Source organism: Chiloscyllium plagiosum, chromosome 13 (genome assembly GCF_004010195.1).
Source record: "Chiloscyllium plagiosum isolate BGI_BamShark_2017 chromosome 13, ASM401019v2, whole genome shotgun sequence".
Lineage (NCBI taxonomy): Eukaryota > Metazoa > Chordata > Chondrichthyes > Orectolobiformes > Hemiscylliidae > Chiloscyllium > Chiloscyllium plagiosum.
The window spans coordinates 34,611,075-34,630,714 of record NC_057722.1 but is presented as its reverse complement, the minus strand read 5'-3'; the positions used below and the strand labels follow the sequence as shown (position 1 = coordinate 34,630,714).

General features: G+C 41.2%; 1 protein-coding gene across 1 annotated transcript in view; it reads right to left on the bottom strand.

Moving 5' to 3' along the window:
* veph1 (ventricular zone expressed PH domain-containing 1) overlaps positions 1-19,640 on the bottom strand; it is a 250,025-nt gene that overhangs the window by 204,812 nt on the left and 25,573 nt on the right. Inside the window, exon 4 of the mRNA XM_043703007.1 lies at positions 17,212-17,386. Within this exon, the coding sequence (XP_043558942.1) occupies positions 17,212-17,386 (175 nt within the window). The remainder of the gene's footprint in view (positions 1-17,211; positions 17,387-19,640) is intronic.

Sequence of the window (19,640 nt, the reverse complement as noted above, 5' to 3'; positions counted from 1 at the left end):
CAGGGAGAGGTGGGCGCGGCAGGGAGTGGAGTGCATCATTTCTCCGTCCAATTCTATTTTGATTTAGTCCCTACCCTCCCCTTCACTGTTTTGATCACACAGCACTGCCCTTTGATGTGAAGGGCAGTGTTTGTCACTGGCCACCCGGGTGTTTTCCTGTCTTCCTGGTGGTGGAAATTGAATAAAGATTGGTGCACTTTGTGACTTTCACTGTGTCTCACACCTACACACACACAACATAGAAAAAATAAAATAAAATACAGGAGTCCTTCCCTACCCTCCCCCTCACTGTTTTGATAACACACCACTGCAAAAAAAACAAAAAAAAATGGAGATCAGTTTGAAAAAAAAAGAAAAAAAAACAGGTGTGCTTGCCCTTTGAGGTGAAGGGCAGTGTTTGTCACTGGCCACCCGGGTGTTTTCCTGTCTTCCTGGTGGTGGAAATTGAATAAAGATTGGTGCACTTTGTGACTTTCACTGTGTCTCACACCTACACACACACAACATAGAAAAAATAAAATAAAATACAGGAGTCCTTCCCTACCCTCCCCCTCACTGTTTTGATAACACACCACTGCAAAAAAAACAAAAAAAAATGGAGATCAGTTTGAAAAAAAAAGAAAAAAAAACAGGTGTGCTTGCCCTTTGAGGTGAAGGGCAGTGTTTGTCACTGGCCACTCGGGTGTTTGCCTATTGTGAGCGTATGTGCAAGGACTCTCCTTGAAGGGGACTATCCCTGGACTAGCTGCCCTACAGAGAGAAAAAAAACCAATATAACCAGGACATTCATGCACTTTGTGTCTTTCACGGTGTCTCACACCTGCACACACACACCATGGGTGCTGGGGAAAAAATAAGAACTACCGCACTTAGGTGGTAGTGTGGGGGTTAAAAAAAATAAAAAAAATAAACAGGAAGGTCCGAGGTTAAAAAAAAATATAACCAGGACATTTCTATTTTAATTTAATCCCTGCCCTCCCCTTCACTTTTTTGATCACTTAAGCATTGCCTGTTGTTGAGTAGGGCACTGCTTACCACTGGCCACTCGGGTGTTACTTTTCCTCTGGTGGTGGAATATGAATAGGGATTTCTGCATTTGTTGTTCTTCACTGTGTCCTTCACCTGCACACACACGAACATGGATGCTGGAAAATAAATAAGCATCACTGCTCTTTGGCAGTAATGTCGGAGTTAGGGAAAAAAAAGAAAAGACAAAAATGTATAACCATGAGAAATAAAAATCAGGAGATTACTTTGTTGGTTCTGTGTACTGCTTTTCCTGTTGGTTAAAGGAGGCTTTTGTTTTTGGGACCCTGTTTCTTTGTAGTTTTTTTCTATTTTTAACTGTTAATGTGCCATGTGTTTGTCAATTTGTATAACATCGAATTAACAAAGGTAATAACTAGGAGATTACAATATCCTCAGTTGAGGACTGACTATGAGCTGGATGGCCACAGACAGTGTACTGTGCATTAGTAAATAAAGGATAACTTGCTGACAGCACCCGGCTTCTGTGCAGTTACTTCGGGGGTAATGACTTTATAGTATTATTGCTGGACTGTTAAACCAGAGACCCAGATTATGATTTGGAAACCAGGGTTTGAATCCAGACATGATGGACGAGGAAATTTGAATTCACTAAAAATCTGCAATTAAAAGTCTAATGATGACCATAAAAGCACTGATTGCCAGGAGAAACACTTCCGATTCACTGATGTCCTTTAAGGAAGGAAACTGCTGTCCTTACCTGCTCTGATCTACATGTGATGTGTGATAGCAAGGTTACTGACAGTTAACTGCCCTCTGCAATAATTAGGAATGGGCTATGAATGCTGGTCAAGTCAGTGATGCCCACATCCTGTGAATGAAGAAAAACAAAGTAGCGATGCATTTTGTTGAAAATACATGGACAGACATATAAAGAATACTATTCTCAATGGGTGTAGGAGCAGAGAGACCTGTGTGTATACGTGCATATATCATTGAATATGGTGAGAAGGTGGAGAGAGTAGTTAATAAAGCATAAAGTATTATGGGCTTTATTAACAGGGACAAAGAGTTAAAGAGCAAGTAGGTGACATTGAACTTGTACCAGACACTTATAGAACATAGATCATTACAGGGCCTGCACTGGACTTCGGCCCTCGATGTTGCGCCAACCTGTGGAACCAATCTGAAGCCTATGTACCTTACGCTATTCCATTTTCATCCATATGTTTATCCAATGACCATTTAAATGCCCTTAAAGTTGGCGAGTCTACTACTGTTGCAGGCAATGCGTTCCATGCCCTTCCTACCCTCTGAGTAAAGAACTTGTCAGACACCAGCTGCAGTACTGTATACAATTCTGCACAGCACATTATAGGAAAGAAACATTTGTAATATCATTATAGAATTTATAGAAATGAAATGTTAATTATTTATACTGGAATTAAAAGGCTTGTATGAGTTACTGTATAGAAAAGAATGCACATAGGAGTGATGAAATGAGTAGTAATTTAATCAAGTAGTTCCGATGGCAATCTCCCAAGTCTGATACTTGATCAGTTCATAGGCATAATTTGAGATCAAAATGCATTTTTTTAAAAAGTCACTTCACATTGTAATTTTGGTTTTAGGCAATATGCAAAAGCAGCAGCAAATACTTTTCACAAACTGGTAAAGTTTCAATAAAGACAATGGAAAAAGGGGCTGTCTGTTTTTAATGACCAAAGTCTAATTGCAGTCCTGAGATGTTTTCATCAAAAGCAGTTTATTTTATAGGGTCATCTTGTTGTTTTGGAGTCAATTTTGGATTGACAGTCTTTCATTGCTTCATTTTTGCTGCTCTATTTCTTGAGTATCTTGACGGTGAAGATTTAAAACAATTAAAAATCCTGCATCAGTTGAACAAATCTAAATCACTGAGTCGATAACCGATGATGTCTATTGCCAGCACAACATAAACTTGAGATGAACATGTGATGGAGGTTTAGAATCACAAATTAACAACCTTCTCAGGAGAGAATATAAGGTTAAATGGTTTGGGAACAGATTCAAGAGCAATAACAAATTAAAAATGCTTAAGTGGAAAAAGAAGGACCTTTACTCTTAATCCAGCTAGTACTTGACCCGACTTTGGTCTGGCACAGAGACAAATATATAAACTGATCCATCTTAATACATCTACTTAGAAAGCTAAAATAAACTGATGTCAGCTATTAAAAAAAGCTGAAATTCAAGAACAGCTCTGACTTACGTTGCCAAGCAGTTACATGGTATAGAGAACATGCCTTCATGAAAAGAAACACAAGAATGTGAAACTCTTAAATATAAATAGTAATATCCAAAGCACAAAATTGGCCAGGCATTTTGGATCTTCAATACCACAAAAAAGTGACATTTGAATTTTTAAAAGGGTTAGAATATTTTTAAAGAAATGTTATTTCAATGGTTTGCTCCCAAAACTAGTTACTACTGCTTAATTTCACAAGACAGCCTTCACTCACAGAAAGACATTTCAGCTTTTGCCTTGTCGATGTGACCAGGTATTTTCCTCCTCACTAAACCCAATTTTATTGGTGCTCTTCTCACCTTGTCAGTCTTACATATTGTTAAATATTGTTACTTACCTCATCTTAAAGTTCATGCAGATGCTCTTTGTTCAGGAGAGGACATAAACTCCTTAACATCCATTTCTACTGTTTCCCTGCTTCAGATTCTTTCACTGTTTTCCTTCACTGTGTATATTTTCTTTTTCTTCAATCATCCACTCGAAGTTTTAATCGCCATTCACTTACTTTTCTCTCATTATTATGTGCTTCAGTCACTATCACCTATTCTACTATCATTTGCTATCATTAATTTTGCTCAATTCCTGCCCCATACCCAGCTACTTTTCTCTTTCTTATACCATTCTCTTGTTTTCCATTGATTTGCCAACTGATTTCTTCTGGATTATTACACTCCATTTTTCAACATTAGTCATTAATTTTATCTTGTTGCCTATCCTCATGTCCATTCAACAATGCTTCCTTTGACAGTATCTTACAAAATTGTGAGAAGGATAAGAATAGCAAATGCATGAAAACAACAGCGCCTACAAAATCTTTCCCAATACTTACTTTGAACAATATTGCCACATCTTCACTGTCACTGGGTTAAACTCCTGAAAATTCCTCACCAACAGCACTCTGGGCACACCAATTTCACAAGAGCTGCATCAATTCAAGAAGTCAGCTCATCACTTCCTTCTCAAGAGAAATGCTGGTCTAGACAGCAGCACTGTCAGCCAATGAACATATTTAAAAAAAACACTCCTTCTACAGCCACCTCTGTCTTACCATCGAATTTAAATCAGGCTCTGCTCAGTGCCTAATGCAACAGAAAGATCCTGCTCTACTTCTCAGTTTCATTCCAGCACCATTGTCTAATATTACTGCTTCTGCATATTGTAGGTGTAAATGCCTGTGAGATTTGGAGAATGTATACACACGTAAATCCAACTATGTGTGCAAGGCATTTGCTGAGAGGAATAGTGAGCTTGGTTGACACATTAATGATCATATTCAGCAGAAGTGGGAGACCAGTTAGGTAGCTTCACCACTTGCATGAATAGCCGAGGAAGCCTTGTGATGCAAAATGTTGTTGATTAGCATGAAAAATACAAAAACAATTCATTAAACCAATTTTTTAAATATTACTCTATAAAAATTTGTTCACCATTTAACTTTGACATACAACATCTCTCATGCTTTCGCCTTTAATTCTATGGAGTTCTATGGTCACATGTCCAATAAACTCTCATTTATAGTTCATCACCTGACTCCAGAAATTCATCTGAATATTGCATTCTGTCTCATAGTTCATTACACAATACAACTTACTGGATTGAAGAGACAAACAGAAAGTGACCAATTAAACCAAAAAAAATGGAAGTAACAAAGTGAAGTAGAAACAATAAAGAATAATGCATTACAATAATGAAGACTTAAGGCGAACAAAAAGCACCACAGATCAACCATAATTGATATAACTTTATACCATCAACTAGAAGGTATATAAACCTAAGCATTCAGAACTGCTTAACCAGTGTTTTTGAGATTGCTTCAATCATTGTAAAAGGCCACATTTAACATTATTGTATACTGAGTTACAGAACACATTCTAGTTACAAGTACCATTACGTTTGAGGATTTCCAGCAGTACTCAAATTACAGACCGCCCTACAAGGAGTTTTGTTACTCATTCATGAGATATGGGTGTCAGTGGTTGGGTGAATATTTGTTGCTCTTCCCTAGTGACCCTCGAGAAGGTGGTGGTGAGCTCTCTTTTTAAACCGTTACAGTCCTGTTGGTTTAGGTTCACCCACAATGACATGAGGGAGTGAATTTGGGTTTTGACTGAACAATACTGAAGAAACGCTGTACATTTCCAAGCTAGGATAGTGAGTGGCTGGAATACGCTACACTCTGCTCCAACTTCCCCCTCAGTTCATTTAATGCCAGCTCCTCCTAGCCCTCATTACCTCAATATTTCAGATATCAATCTATCTCCTGATTAAACATTTTCAGGGATCCAGCCTCAACAACCCTCGGGGATAGAGAATTACAGACATTCACCATCCTCTGAGTGAAGAAATTCCTTCACTTCTCAGTATTAAATAAGTGTCCATTTATTAGAGTCATAGAGATGTATAGCATGGAAACAGACCCTTTGTTCCAGCCCGTCCATGCCAACCCAATATCCCAACCCAATCTAGTTCCACCTGCCAGCACCCGGCCTATATCCCTCCAAACTCTTCCTATTCATGTACCCATCCAAATGCCTCTTAAATGTTGCAATTGTACCAGCCTCCACCACTTCCTCTGCTGAAAATGTGTTGCTGGAAAAACGCAGCAGGTCAGGCAGCATTCAAGGAACAGGAGAATCGACGCTTCGGGTATGAGCCCTTCTTCAGGCTCATGCCCGAAACGTCGATTCTCCTGCTCCTTGGATGCTGCCTGACCTGCTGTGCTTTTCCAGCAACACATTTTCAGCTCTGATCTCCAGCATCTGCAGCCCTCACTTTCTCCACCACTTCCTCTGGCAGCTCATTACATACTAGTAACACCCTCAATATGGAAACTTTGCCCCTTAGGTCTCTTTTATATCTTTCCCCTCTCACTCTAAACCTATGCCCTCTAGTTCTGGACTCCCCGACCCCAGGGAAAAGACTTTATCTATTTATCCTATCCATGTCCCTCATGATTTTGTAAACCTCTATAAGGTCCCCCTCAGCCTCCGATGCTCCAGTGAAAACAGACCCAGCTTGTTCAGCCTCTCCCTATAGCTCAAATCCTCTAACCCTGGCAACATCCTTGTAAATCTTTTCTGAACCCTTTCAAGTTTCACAACATCTTTCCGATAGGAAGGAGACCGGAATTGCACGCAATATTACAAAAGTGTCCTAACCAATGTCCTGTCTAGCTGCAACATGACCTCCCAACTCCTGTACTCAATTCTCTGACCAATAAAGGAAAGCATACCAAACGCCTTCTTCACTATCCTATCAACCTGCAACTCCACTTTCAAGGAGCTATGAACCTGCACTCCAAGGTCTCTTTGTTCAGCAACACTCTCTGGGACCTTACCATTAAGTGTATAAGTCCTGCTAAGATTTGCTTTCCCAAAATGCAGCACCTCGCATTTATCTGAATTGAACTTCATCTGCCACTTCTCAGCCCATTGGCCCATCTGGTCAAGATTCTGTTGTAATCTGAGGTTATCCTCTTCGCTGTCCACTACACCTCCAATTTTGGTATCAACTGCAAACTTACTAACTGTATCTCTTATGCTTGCATCCAAATCATTGACGTAAATGACAAAAAATAGAGGACCCACTGTGGCACTCCACTGGTCACAGGCCTCCAGTCTGAAAAGCAACCCTCCACCACCACCCTCTGTCTTCTACCTTTGAGTCAATTCTGTATCCAAATGGCTAGTTCTCCCTGTATCCTGTGAGATCTAACCTTGCTAATCAGTCTCCCATGGGGAGCCTTGTCGAATGCCTTACTGAAGTCTGTATAGATCACATCTATCGCTCTGCCCTCATCAATCCTCTTTGTTACTTTTTCAAAATACTCAATCAAGTTTGTGAGACATGATTGCCTACGCACAAAACCATGTTGACTATAAGAAGGGCTTATGCCCGAGGCGTCGATTCTCCTGTTCCCTGGATGCTGCCTGGCCTGCTGCGCTTTTCCAGCAGCACGTTTTCAGCTCTGATCTCCAGCATCTGCAGACCTCACTTTCTCCTCAAAGATTATCCCTAATCAGTCCTTGCCTTTCCAAATACATCCTGTCCCTCAGGATTAACCCTCTGTGTTGCACTTTTTTTAAGTCTCTCTCCATTTAAATAATAGTCTTTCTTTTAATTCTTCCTACCAAAGTGCATGGCCTCAAGCCTTCCTACATTAAGCCTCATCTGCCAAATTTCTGCCAACTTATGGAATCTCTCTCTGTCCCTTGCAGATCACAACATGCCCTCTCTTCCTATTTTTGCCTTGTCAGCAAATTTGAATACATTACACTCTGCCTGCACCCTCCCCCTCCAGTTCACTTATTTGGGAAATACTTGAGACTCAAGGATTGATCCTTGTCACACTCCTTAGTTACATCTTTCTAATCTGAAAAAGACCCATTAATCCAGACTAAAACAAAACCAAGAACCCTGGATGCTAGAAACCTGAAACAAAAAGTGAAATTGCTGGAGAAACTCAGCCAGTCAGGCAGCCCTTTTTTGGAGGAGAAAGTAAGTACTGCAGATACTGGAGATCAGAGTTGAAGAGTGTGGAAAAGCACAGCCAGTCAGGCAGCATCCAAGGAGCAGGAGAATCAATGTTTCGAGCATAAACTCTTCATCAGGAAAGAGGTTAAGTGATAAATTGGAGGGGGTGGGGCTTGAGGGAAGGTAGCTGGGAATGTGATAGGTATATGAAGGTAGAGGTGAAGCCGATAGGTCAGAGAGGAGGGTGGAGCGGATAGGTGGGAATGAAGGTATACATGTAAGACAGTTCAAGAGAGCTCTGCCGAGTTGCGAGGTTGAATCTATGATAAGGTGGGAGGAGGGGAAATGAGGAAACTGTTGAAATCCACATTGATCCCATGCGGTTGGAGGATCCCACAGCTGAAGATGAGGCATTCTTCCTCTCGGCATTGGGTAGCTAGTGTTTGGTGGTGGAAGAGGGCCAGGACATGCATGTCCTTGGCAGAATGGGAGGGGGAGTTGAAGTGCTCTGCTACAGGGTGGTGGGTTTGTTTAGTGTGTGTGCCCCAGAAATTTTCTCTGAAACATTTAGCAAGTTGGCATCCTGTCCCTCAAAGTAGAGGAGACCACATCAAAAGCAACAGACACAGTAGATTCCAACGCAGGAAGTTCAAAACCTGCCCCAGCACCTTCCCCCCTCACCTCCATCCAAGGCACCAAAGGATCCTTCCACACGTCATCTACTGTGTCCATTGCTCTTGCTGTGGTCTCATTGGGGAAACAGGATGCCAACTTGCAGAATGTTTCAGAGAACATCTCTGGCACACATGCAATCAACTACCCCTCTGCCCTGTGGCAGAACACTAACTCACCCTCCCACTCTGCCAAGTCTGGGGCCTCTTCCACCACCAAGCCCTCGACACCCGAAGCCTGAAGGAAGACCCCTGCTTCGAGCCTTTTTTGGAGAGAAAGCAGTTAATGTTTCAGGTTCAGTGACCCTTCTGCAGAATTCAGACTTTTTGATTTGTTTTATTCACCAATCCTTAATCCATGCTAACACACCATCCTGACAAGGTGAGCCCCTGTGTTGTGCAATAATTTTTTATTTGACACTTGATCGAGTGTCTTCTGAAATCCAAACATGCTACAGCTACCAGGTGCCCTTTGTCACCTTCACTTATTCTAAACTTAAAGAGCTGTAGCAAATTTATCAAATACAATTTCCCTTTCACAAAACCACATTGATTGTATGTGACGATGTTAAATGTTCGGCTTTTTTTTTCTTAACAATAGACTTCAGCATTGAATAGCTTTTCCAGCCACTAATCTGGCTTAGTGGGTACTGAGAGAGGCACGAGACTAACATGAAACCTGGTAGGTCGTTCCCTGCAGTCTGGTGGCCTTGGAAAGGGGATGGGGGGAGGGAGAGGTGCCTCCATTCTGGGTTCCATTGCCAATTGAAGGACCTCAATACATTCATTCCTCACCATTGCCACTAACCCTCCTGCCCTGCCAACATTCAGACCTCTACTCCAATTGCCTGGATCTGACTAGATCCTGCATTACCTCGACTGTGTTGCATCCACAATTGTTCATCTTCCCTGGTGTATGAGCAGTGGCCGCTACTCCAAGTGGCACTGTGGGCACTCCAGAGCAGCCAGGGTTACAATTGACCAATAGCTCTATGAGGTAGAACTTCCTCCTGGAAAGGTTGAAAAATTAAAGTGGGCCAACAACGGCAGGTTCAAACCTGACATTAAGCCTGTGGTACAGGGTACCTATCCTTAACATACAATCCGGCCTCGAATCTTGAAAATTCTCTATGTTCAAATAGATTGAATAGGAGGAAGTGCTGAACATATCTCATAGGTATTCATAGAATCCCTACAGTGTGGAAGCAGGCCATTCAGCCCATCTCAAGAACATCCCACGCCCTCATCCAAGCCCTACACCACTGCATTTCCCAATACTAATTCAACTAGTCTGCAGATCTTCAGACTGTGGAAGGAAACCCAGGGAAAATGTGCCTGATGCTGGAATCAAACCCTGGTCCCTGGTGCTGTGAGGCAGCAGTGCTAACTTCTGAGCTACCATGCCACACTACGTGCAAACTCCACACATGAAATACATTGATAATCAAAAAATTAAAGCCTGTCCATTCAATGTCAATGTCTCTTTACTGGTGAAATGTGTCTTATGTTACTTGTCCCAAATAACCTCCCTGGTACTGAAAATTAACCCTTACAAATACAGAGGTGCTTTCCTTCAGATTGTTATAGAGTCATAGTAGAGTCGTAGATTCAGACAGCACGGAAACAGACCCTTTGGTCTAACCAATCCATGTCGACCATAAACCCAAACTGTACTAGCCCCACCTGCTTGTGCTTGGCTCATATCCCGCCAGACATTTCTTATTCATGTAGTTATCCAAATATCTTTTAAGCACTGTAACTGTACTTACACCTACCACTTCCTCTGGAAGTTCATTCTATATATAAACCACCCTCTACGTAAAACAGTTGCCTCTCATGTTTTTTTAAAATCTTTTTCCTCTCACCTTAAAAATATGCCGTCTTGTCTTCAAATGCACCACCCTAGGGAAAAGACACTTCTGTTCACCTTATCTATGCCCCTCATGGTTTTATAAACTTCTATAACATCACCCCTCAACCTCCTATGCTCCAGTGCAAAAAGTCCCAGCCTATCCAGCCTCTCCTTATAACTCAAACCCTCCATTGCCCACAACTTGCTGGTAAATCTCTTCTGAACCCTCTCCAGTTTAACAATATTCTTCCTATAATAGGGCAACCAGAACTGGACACAGGATTTGAGAAGAGGTCTCACCAACATCCTGTACAGCCTCAACATAACATCCCAACTCTTTTATGCTCAAAGGTTTTAGCAATGAAGATAAACATGCTAAAAATGTTGAACGTTTATTTTGAAATCACTATGTTGCTGATTGAATATTAAGTTTGATGTTCGACTCAACACTTTCTTGCTCAGAGAATGTACTTCACATTAACAATTTTGGAATTTGATTGGTTCAGGAGATCCATAGTCATTTGTCTCCCTCACACAGGACCTAGGTGCCCCAATATTGAGCATTGCACATTTTTAATAACTGGTTCTGGAAACTTTTACAGAGCCTGTGGGCAAGTAATATCAACATAGAGTCTCTTTTCAGTGTGGAAGCAGGGCATTCAGCCCATTAAGTCCACACAGTACCTCGAAAGGGCATCCCATCCAGACCAACCCCCTACCATCTCCCTGAAACCCTGCATTTCCCATGGCTAATCCACCTAGTCTACATATCCCTGGACACTATGGGCAATTTAGCATGGCCAATCAGCCTAACCTGCACATCTTTGAACTGTGGGAGGAAATCCATGCAGACAAGGGGAGAACTTACAAACTCCATACAGTCACTTGAGGGGTGGTATCAAACCTGGGTCCCTGACACTGTGAGGCAGCAGTGCTAACAACTGAGCCACAGTGCCACTCTGAAGTATTTGTGTATTAAACATTGTTTGTCGCTAACGGTAAAGTTTAGCCCATTGGAATAATAGAAATGATTATCTGAGGCCAAATTCTTTCAAGTTTTGTTAAAACACAAGATTTAACAGTTCAACACTGTTCTTTTTTGAATGTAATTTTCTATAATGACTATTCCTCTGCAGTACTAATTGTAATCCAAATCCTCTTGAGAAATCTGGAGATTTATGTTTAACGCCAGAAGCACAAATAAACAAAATAAATCATTTTAATTTATGTAATGTCCTTCACATTCTCAGGAGGCCTAATAGTGGTCTCAGCTAATATGACAGAATATCTACAGTGTGGAAACAGGCCATTCGGCACAACAAGTCCACACTGACCCAATGAAGAGCATCCCACCCAGACCCACACTCTACCCTATCCCTGTGTCCTTGCATTTCCCGTGGCTAATGCATCCATTCTGCATATTCTGGGTAATTTAGTATGGCCAATCCACACATCTCGTGCATGTTCGGACTTTGGGAGGACCGGAGCAGCCAGAGGAAACCCACCTAGACACTGGGAGAGTGTGTAAACTCCACACACACAGTCGCCCGAGGGTGGAATCAAACCCAGTCCCTGGCGCTGTGAGGCAGCAATGCTAACCACTGAGCCACCGTGCTGCTCGAGCCACTGTCAAAAGCACAACACTGTTAGGTAGGCAACACAGCGACCAATCGCACACCCGAAAGGTTTCACAAACAGCAAGAAAATAAACAACCAGTCAGTGAGGTTGATTGAAATTAGTTGAGACACACCTTGTTTTAAGGAGCACGGAGTTTCAGGAAAGAGAGTGATGGGTAGGTAAAGAGGAGAAAGAATTCCAGGAAAAAGGGAAAAAACAGAGGAGGGATTAATTCCAACCCTTAAGGGGCTGACTGGAGTTTGATCTGGCTGACTTTCTCACCACTGTAGACCACCACCATGTTAGTGCTGGGCGCACAAAATTCAGCCCAATACTCAGGTAGTGTATTAAAATTCCTGAAGCATAATGAGCAGATGCTGGTGAAGATCCAAACATGACAGATGACAAAGAACTGGAATTCAGAGGGAGGCCCTGGGATTTATAAATACAGATGCCCTCCTTGGGGCCAGATCCCAATACTAAAAGAGGTTTAATTCTAATTGTCACAAAAGAAAAAAAAAGTCTGTTACAATTGCTGCAGCTGGAATTATTTTGAAGATTGATGTGCATTTGGCTAAACGAATGTCTCTTTTGTGAATGCAAAATTGGAACATAATGCTTTTGTATTTCATTTTGCCTGGCAAAATGGTATGTTTAAAATCAAAATATGACACTTTTATAGGGTTGAAACCATCAGATATATACAAAGATTGAACAGCAGCATTTAAAAAAAAAATCACTTCAGCAGCATTTTCTAATATGGCTAAGCATTTACATAACTACAGCCATTAAAATCAAGTCAGGCCATCCAACAGAACACAATTTTGCCCAACAGGATTGTGAATGGCCTTTTCCCTGACGGTCTCAAAAAACATCCGCCAGTATGCAAGGAAGAAACCATTATTCACAATCACTTTGGACAATAGACTCTCGCTAAGGAAGGAACACCTTAAGTAACAATCAAATTGTATCAAAACTCTAGGCCTGGGATCAACTTGCTATCACCATACTTGGTTAACTAATCAGTTTGAGAGGAGAGATCATTAGCTGAGCAAACTAACCCTTTTTTATGTTTTAAGAAACTGGTTTTCCATCAGCCCAGTGGAACAGGATGTGGCAAATGAAGAAGGTGCATCATAAGTGAGATCTGCTCTCTCTGTCCACTCTGCAAACCCGAGTCCAGCATGCTATCGATTAGTTATATACCTTGGTCAGCATCTAAAAAATTAGCAGCTGCTAACTTCAGGAAACTAAACAAAATATTGACCAGCAAAATGTTTAAATCATCCTGTCACTGAGTTCAAGAAGACAATTAATCCTGTCTGAAACTATCCAATCTATTAATCTAAAGAATCTGCATATAATTGACTTGTTTTGATTTTTAAACTACTTTACCTATGCCACCCCCAACCCTCACATTGTAAATTAATGCATGGAGTCTGAAATGCATTTTTATGAGAAATTGGAGTATATTTATTATGTTTACCAGATAAGGTGATAAGTTCAATAAATATTATTCTCTTAAAGTCATAGAGTCATAGAGATGTACATCATGGAAACAGACCCTTCAGTCCAACATGTCCATGCCGGCCCGATATTCCAACCCAATCTAGCCCCACCTGCCAGCACCGGCCCATATTCCTCCAAACCGTTCCTTTTCAAAGACCCATCCAAATGCCTCTTAAATGTTGCAATTGTACCAGCCCCCGCCACTTCCTCCGGCAGCTCATTACATACTAGTAATACCCTCTGTGTGAAAAAGTTGCCCCTTAGGTCTCTTTTATATCTTTCCCCTCTCACCCTAAACCTAATCCCTCTAGTTCTGGACTCGCTGACCCCTGGGAAAAGTCTTTGTCAATAATCCTATCCATGCCCCTCCTGATTTTGTAAACCTCTATAAGGTCACCCCTCAATCGCTGATGCTCCAGGGAAAACAAAACAGCCCCAGCCTGTTCAGTCTCTCCCTATTTTGGTATCATCTGCAAACTTACTAACTGTAACTCTTATGCTCACATCATTTATATAAATGACAAAAAGTAGAGGACCCAGCACCAATTCTTGTGGCACACCACTGGTCACAGGCCTCCAGTCTGAAAAACAGCCCTCCACCACCACCCTCTGCCTTTGACCTTTGAGCCAGTTCTGTATCCAAAATGGCTAGTTCTTCCTGTATTCCGTGAGATCTAACCTTCCTGACATGTCTCCCATGGGGAACCTTGTCAAATGCCTTACTTAAGTCCATGTGGATCACATCTACCACTCTGCCCTCATCAATCTTCTTTGTTACTTCTTCAACAAACTCAATCAAGTTTGTGAGACATGACTTCCCATGCACAAAGCCACGTTGACTATCCCTAATCAATCTTTGCCTTTCCAAATACATGTACATCCTGTCCCTCAGGATTCCCTTCAACAACTTGCCCACCACCAATGTCAGGCTCACAGGTCTATAGTTCCCTGGTTTGTCCTTACCACCCTTCTTAAACAGTGGCACCACGTTAGCCAACTTCCAGTCTTCCGGCACCTCACCTGCGACTATCAATGATACAATATCTTAGCAAGAGGCCCAGCAATCACTTCTCTAGTTTCCCACAGAGTTCTAGGGTACATCTGATCAGGTCCTGGGGATTTATCCACTTTTATGCATTTCAAGACATCCAGCACTTCCTCCTCTGTAATATAGACATTTTGCAAGGTGTCACCATCCACTTCCCTACATTCTATACCTTCCATATCCTTTTCCACAGTAAATGTTGATGCAAAATACTCATTTAGTATCTCCCCCATTTTCTGCGGCTCCACACAAAGGCCGCCTTGCTGATCTTTGAGGGGCCCTATTCTCTCCATCGTTACCCTTTTGTCCTTAATGATTCTCCTTAATTCTATTTGCCAAAGCTATTTCATGTCCCCTTTTTGCCCTCCTGATTTCCCTCTTAAGTGTACTCCTACTGCGTTTATACTCTGCTAAGGTTTCACTCGATCTATCCTGTCTATACCTTACATTTGCTTCCTTCTTTTGATTAACCAAACCCTCAATTTCTTCAGTCATCCAGCATTCCCTATACCTACCAGCCTTTCCTTTCACCCTAACAGGTATATGGATTCTCATTATCTCATTCCTGAAGGCTTCCCATTTTCCAGTCGTCCCTTTACCTGCGAACATTTGCCCCCAATCAGCTTTTGAACGTTCTTGCCTATTAAGTCAAAATTGGCCTTTCTCCAATTTAGAACTTCAACTTTTAGAACTGGTCTATCCTTTTCCATCATTATTTTAAATCTAATTGAATTATGATCGCTGGCCCCAAAGTGCTCCCCCACTGACACCAGTCACCTGCCCTACCTTATTTCCCAAGAGTAGGTCAAGTTTTGCACCTTCTCCAGTAGGTACATCCACATACTGAATCAGGAAATTTTCTTGTACACAAATTCCTCTCCATCCAAACCCTTAACACCATGGCAGTCCCAATCTATGTTTGGAAAGTTAAAATCCCCTACCATAACCACCCTATTATTCTTACAGATAGCTGAGATCTCCTGACAAATTTGTTTCTCAATTTTCCTCTGACTATTAGTGGGTCTACAATACAATCCCAATAAGGTGATCATCCCTTTCTCATTTCTCAGTTCCACCCAAATAACTCCCTTGGATGTATTTCTGGGAATATCCTCCCTCAGTACAGCTATAATGCTATCCCTTATCAAAAACGCCACTCCTCCCGCTCTCTTGCCTCCCTTTCTATCCTTCCTATAGCATTTGTATCCTGGAATATTAAGCTGCCAATCCCGCCCATCCCTGAGCCATATGTCTGTAATTGCTATGATATCCCAGTCCCATGTTCCTAACCATGTCCTTAGTTCATCTGCCTTCCCCGATATTCCCCTTGCATTGAAATAAATAGTTTAATTTATTAGTCCAACTTTGTCCCTGCCTGCCCTGACTGTTTGACACTCTTCTGGTCTCAACTGTACCTGTCTCAGATTGACCACTGTCTCCCTGGGTTTCACCACCCCNAGCTCCAGCAAATTTCCCTGCCAGTATATTAGTCCCCTTCCAATTTAGGTGCAATCTGTTCTTCTTGTACATGTCACTTTTACCCCAAAAGAGATTCCAAATATCCAAAAATATGAATCCTTCTCCCATACACCAGCTCCTCAGTCATGCATTCATCTGCTCTATCCTCCTATTCCTGCCCTCACTAGCTCATAGCACCGGGACTATTCCAGATATTACTACTCTCGAGGACCTCCTTTTTAAACTGCTGCCTAACTTTCTGTAATCACCCTTCAGAATCTCAACCTTTTCCCTTCCTATGTCGTTGATTCAAATGTGGACAATGACCTCTTGCTGGCCCTTCTCCCCCTTGAGAACATTCTGCACCCTCTCTGAGATCCTGGCGCCAGGGAAGCAATACACCATTCTGATTTTTCACTGCTGGCCACAGAAACATCTGTCTGTACCTCGGATTAGAGAATCTCCTAACACAATTGTTCTCATGGAACCCAATATACCCCTCGTTGCAATAGAGCCAGTCTCAATACCAGAAACTTGGCTGATCATGCGACATTCCCCTGAGAATCCATCACCCCCCTATATTTTCCAAAACAGCATACTTGTTTGAAAATGGTTATAGCCACAGAACACACCTGCACTAGGTGCCTACCTCTCTTACCTTTCCTGGAGTTAACCTGTCTATATGACTGTATCTGAGACTTTCCCCCCTTCCTATAATTGCCATCCATCACATACTGTTGCTGATGCAAATTCCTCATTGCTTCTAATTGTCTCTCCAACTGATCCATTCGATCTGATAAGATTCGCAACCAACAGCATTTATTGCAGATATAATCCGCAGTAATGCTTAAATTCTGTTCAAACTCTCAAATCTGACAAGAAGCATTGTCTTTTAAGAAAATCATAAGCAAATCTGATTGTTTGTGCATCTTTTACAGCACTTAAACAGTTAAACGCTCACTGAACTGGCAAATGTATTCTAAAGAACAGTTACCATCATAATGAGAATGGGATCAGATAGGGAGCTATTCAATCCATTCTCACCCGATCATATCTCTATATATTCTCTAGAACACTGGGAGAACTCCCTTGCTCATCTTTAAATGGTGCTATTGAGATTTTTAAGTCTCTGAGCAGGAAGAATAGGACACTATTCCAATAACTTATGAAAATTGACAGTTCCAATTTTGCAACACTGTCTCAGTGCTGCATTGATAACCTGTCTAGTTCATGCAGTCAAATTCTCAAGGAACTTATACTTTACACTTTGATTCTGAGGTATTCCCAGTAGCCCATATTGTTTTACCTTACCTTGAAGAATACTGTTTACAATGGTCACTGTGTGCTTTGCAAGAATTTCTGGTTTGCCAATAGCTGCAAGTGCTAAGTAGTTTGACATGTTTCGGGCGAGTTCCTTGTTGTCCATCTGCAGGAACTTTACTGCTACAGGAACAGCAAGAGCCATTACAGCTGGATTACTGTAATTCTGCTGAAACAAACAAAATACCTGAGTGGGAAATCATTGGATGATTAAAACTTAAATATTTTTATCAATTATAAAACAAGACACAGAGTAATTGTCTCATGAAATAAATCAAAGTTTGGGAGCTAACAGTACAAATGATACTTCCACTTTCATAAACAGATACAGTTGGTTATAGCTTAATAAGTCTGCTAGTTTAAACAATTCAAAACAGTTATTTTGAACTACCTTGAATCTACTAAAACTATTTGTAAATGATGAAATAAAATATCTGATCTAAATGGTGATTTCATAAATTTAGTGATGTCAACAAGTAGTGTATTAAAACTGCACACAAGACAGTCAAACTGCTGAATAAAGGGTTGCAGTTGTAGCTTTCAATTAGTTAATTTCATAGATGCAATATGGTTTCCACTTCATGAATCAGAGTTTTGACATATTTTGAGCTCATACGCATGTAACTTCTGAGGAAGGGTCACCCGATCCGAAATTTTAACTTTGATTTCTCTCCACAGATGCTGCCACACCCGCTGAGCTTTTCGAGCAATTTCTGTTTTCATAACTAAGCTTGGAGTTGCTTACTGTTCTGGTGTGTCAAGCAAACTAGCCAACAAAAGTCAAAATTCTATAATTAAAAAAGGTAGTTCAAATAAACTAGTGGTTTTGGAGAAGTGGTTGTGACTTCAGGTTATGAAATTCAGCTAATGAGGTAGTTTTAATGTTCCCTCATCAGAACCCATTGTGTTTTTACTGTCAACAGATCTGAATCATTTGCACCAAGTCAAGTCATAGTAGCTTCCAATAGTCTCCTTTGTTCAGAACTAGTGAAGTTGGTGCCTTGTCTACTGGTCCTTTGTGTCATCTTGCCTAGAATGTTCATACAATACAAGTAGTGTTACATTCCAGGAGGTAATGAGTTCATGTTTATTGTGATAACTACTGGACATTCAGCAGTCAATTCACTCATTTATTATTTGATAGTGGCTTTTTTAAAGAATCCAGCAAAAAATTATTTAATAAGATATAATTTTGGGATTTCTCTGCTTCAATACTCGGTGATGTGCAATGTTGTGCGGGAATAAATTAAAGGAAACAACAATAAAGTAATTAGAAAACAGGCCTTTCGGCCCAGCAAGTCCACACCAACCCTCCGAAGAGTAACCCACTCAGACCCATTCCCCTAGCCTATTATCCTAATTTACCCATGACTAGTGCACCTAACCTACACATCCCTGAATACTATGGGCAATTTAACATGGTCAATTCACCTAACCTGCACATCCTTTGGATTGTGGGACGAAACCGGAGCAAACCCAGACAAACGTGGGGAGAATGTGCAAACTCCACACAGACAGTCAGCAGAGGGTGGAATCAAACCCAGGTTCCTGCTGCTATGAGGCAATAGTTGCTACCCACTGAGCCACCGTGCTGCCCCATGGTGGCTCATTGGTTAGTGATGAGAAAGAAAACATAGAGAGAATGATAGGCATTTTAGAGACAGCTTTCACATCTTGTGAGGAGTACAGTCAATCATTTCCCCAGTCTATCGCACTCAGACCTAGGATTTAATAACATCATAGCACATTTTAAAAGACCTACTACCAAGTATTTCTATAATCTGTTCCAAGCATGTTGTAGACTCCTTGCTATTGGAATATGTCCAGGCAGTGAATGAATGTCCCACATGTGTTTGGGAACGCATGGTTTATTTTCAATTTTCTTAAAAGTCAAAGCTCTAATCTAAAGCTGCATACTCTTCACTTCCCAATAGACACATCATTTTTCTTTGAAATTTGTTTGCCTTAAATATAGCTCTGGCTGGAGCAAAAGATGCTTCTTCAACACTTTGGAAGTACATAACAAACTCATCACTGAGATGCCCAACTTTAAGTGTTAAATCAAGATTGCTTGTGGATACCTTTAATCACTCCATCTTGGGATTCTCTGTGGATTAACAGCATTTGCATTTCGATATTTTAAACATTTGTCCACCAGCAGAATAATAGATCACTTTTTTGCTGAGTCTACAAATCTTAAGTCTGATTCATTTGTCAATTAGTTTAATTGTGTGTCCTCTCATTACCAACTTTCAGTATCAGAAAGTTTCTCCTTAAGCAATTAACCAATATACTTCAAGATCCCAGATACCTCCATTAAATCTCCATTCCCCTACCCTATTACTCAACACTTACCCGCTAACAGTGGGAAGAAGCCAGAGCAAACCCACACAGAGATGGGGAGAATGGGGAAACTTCAC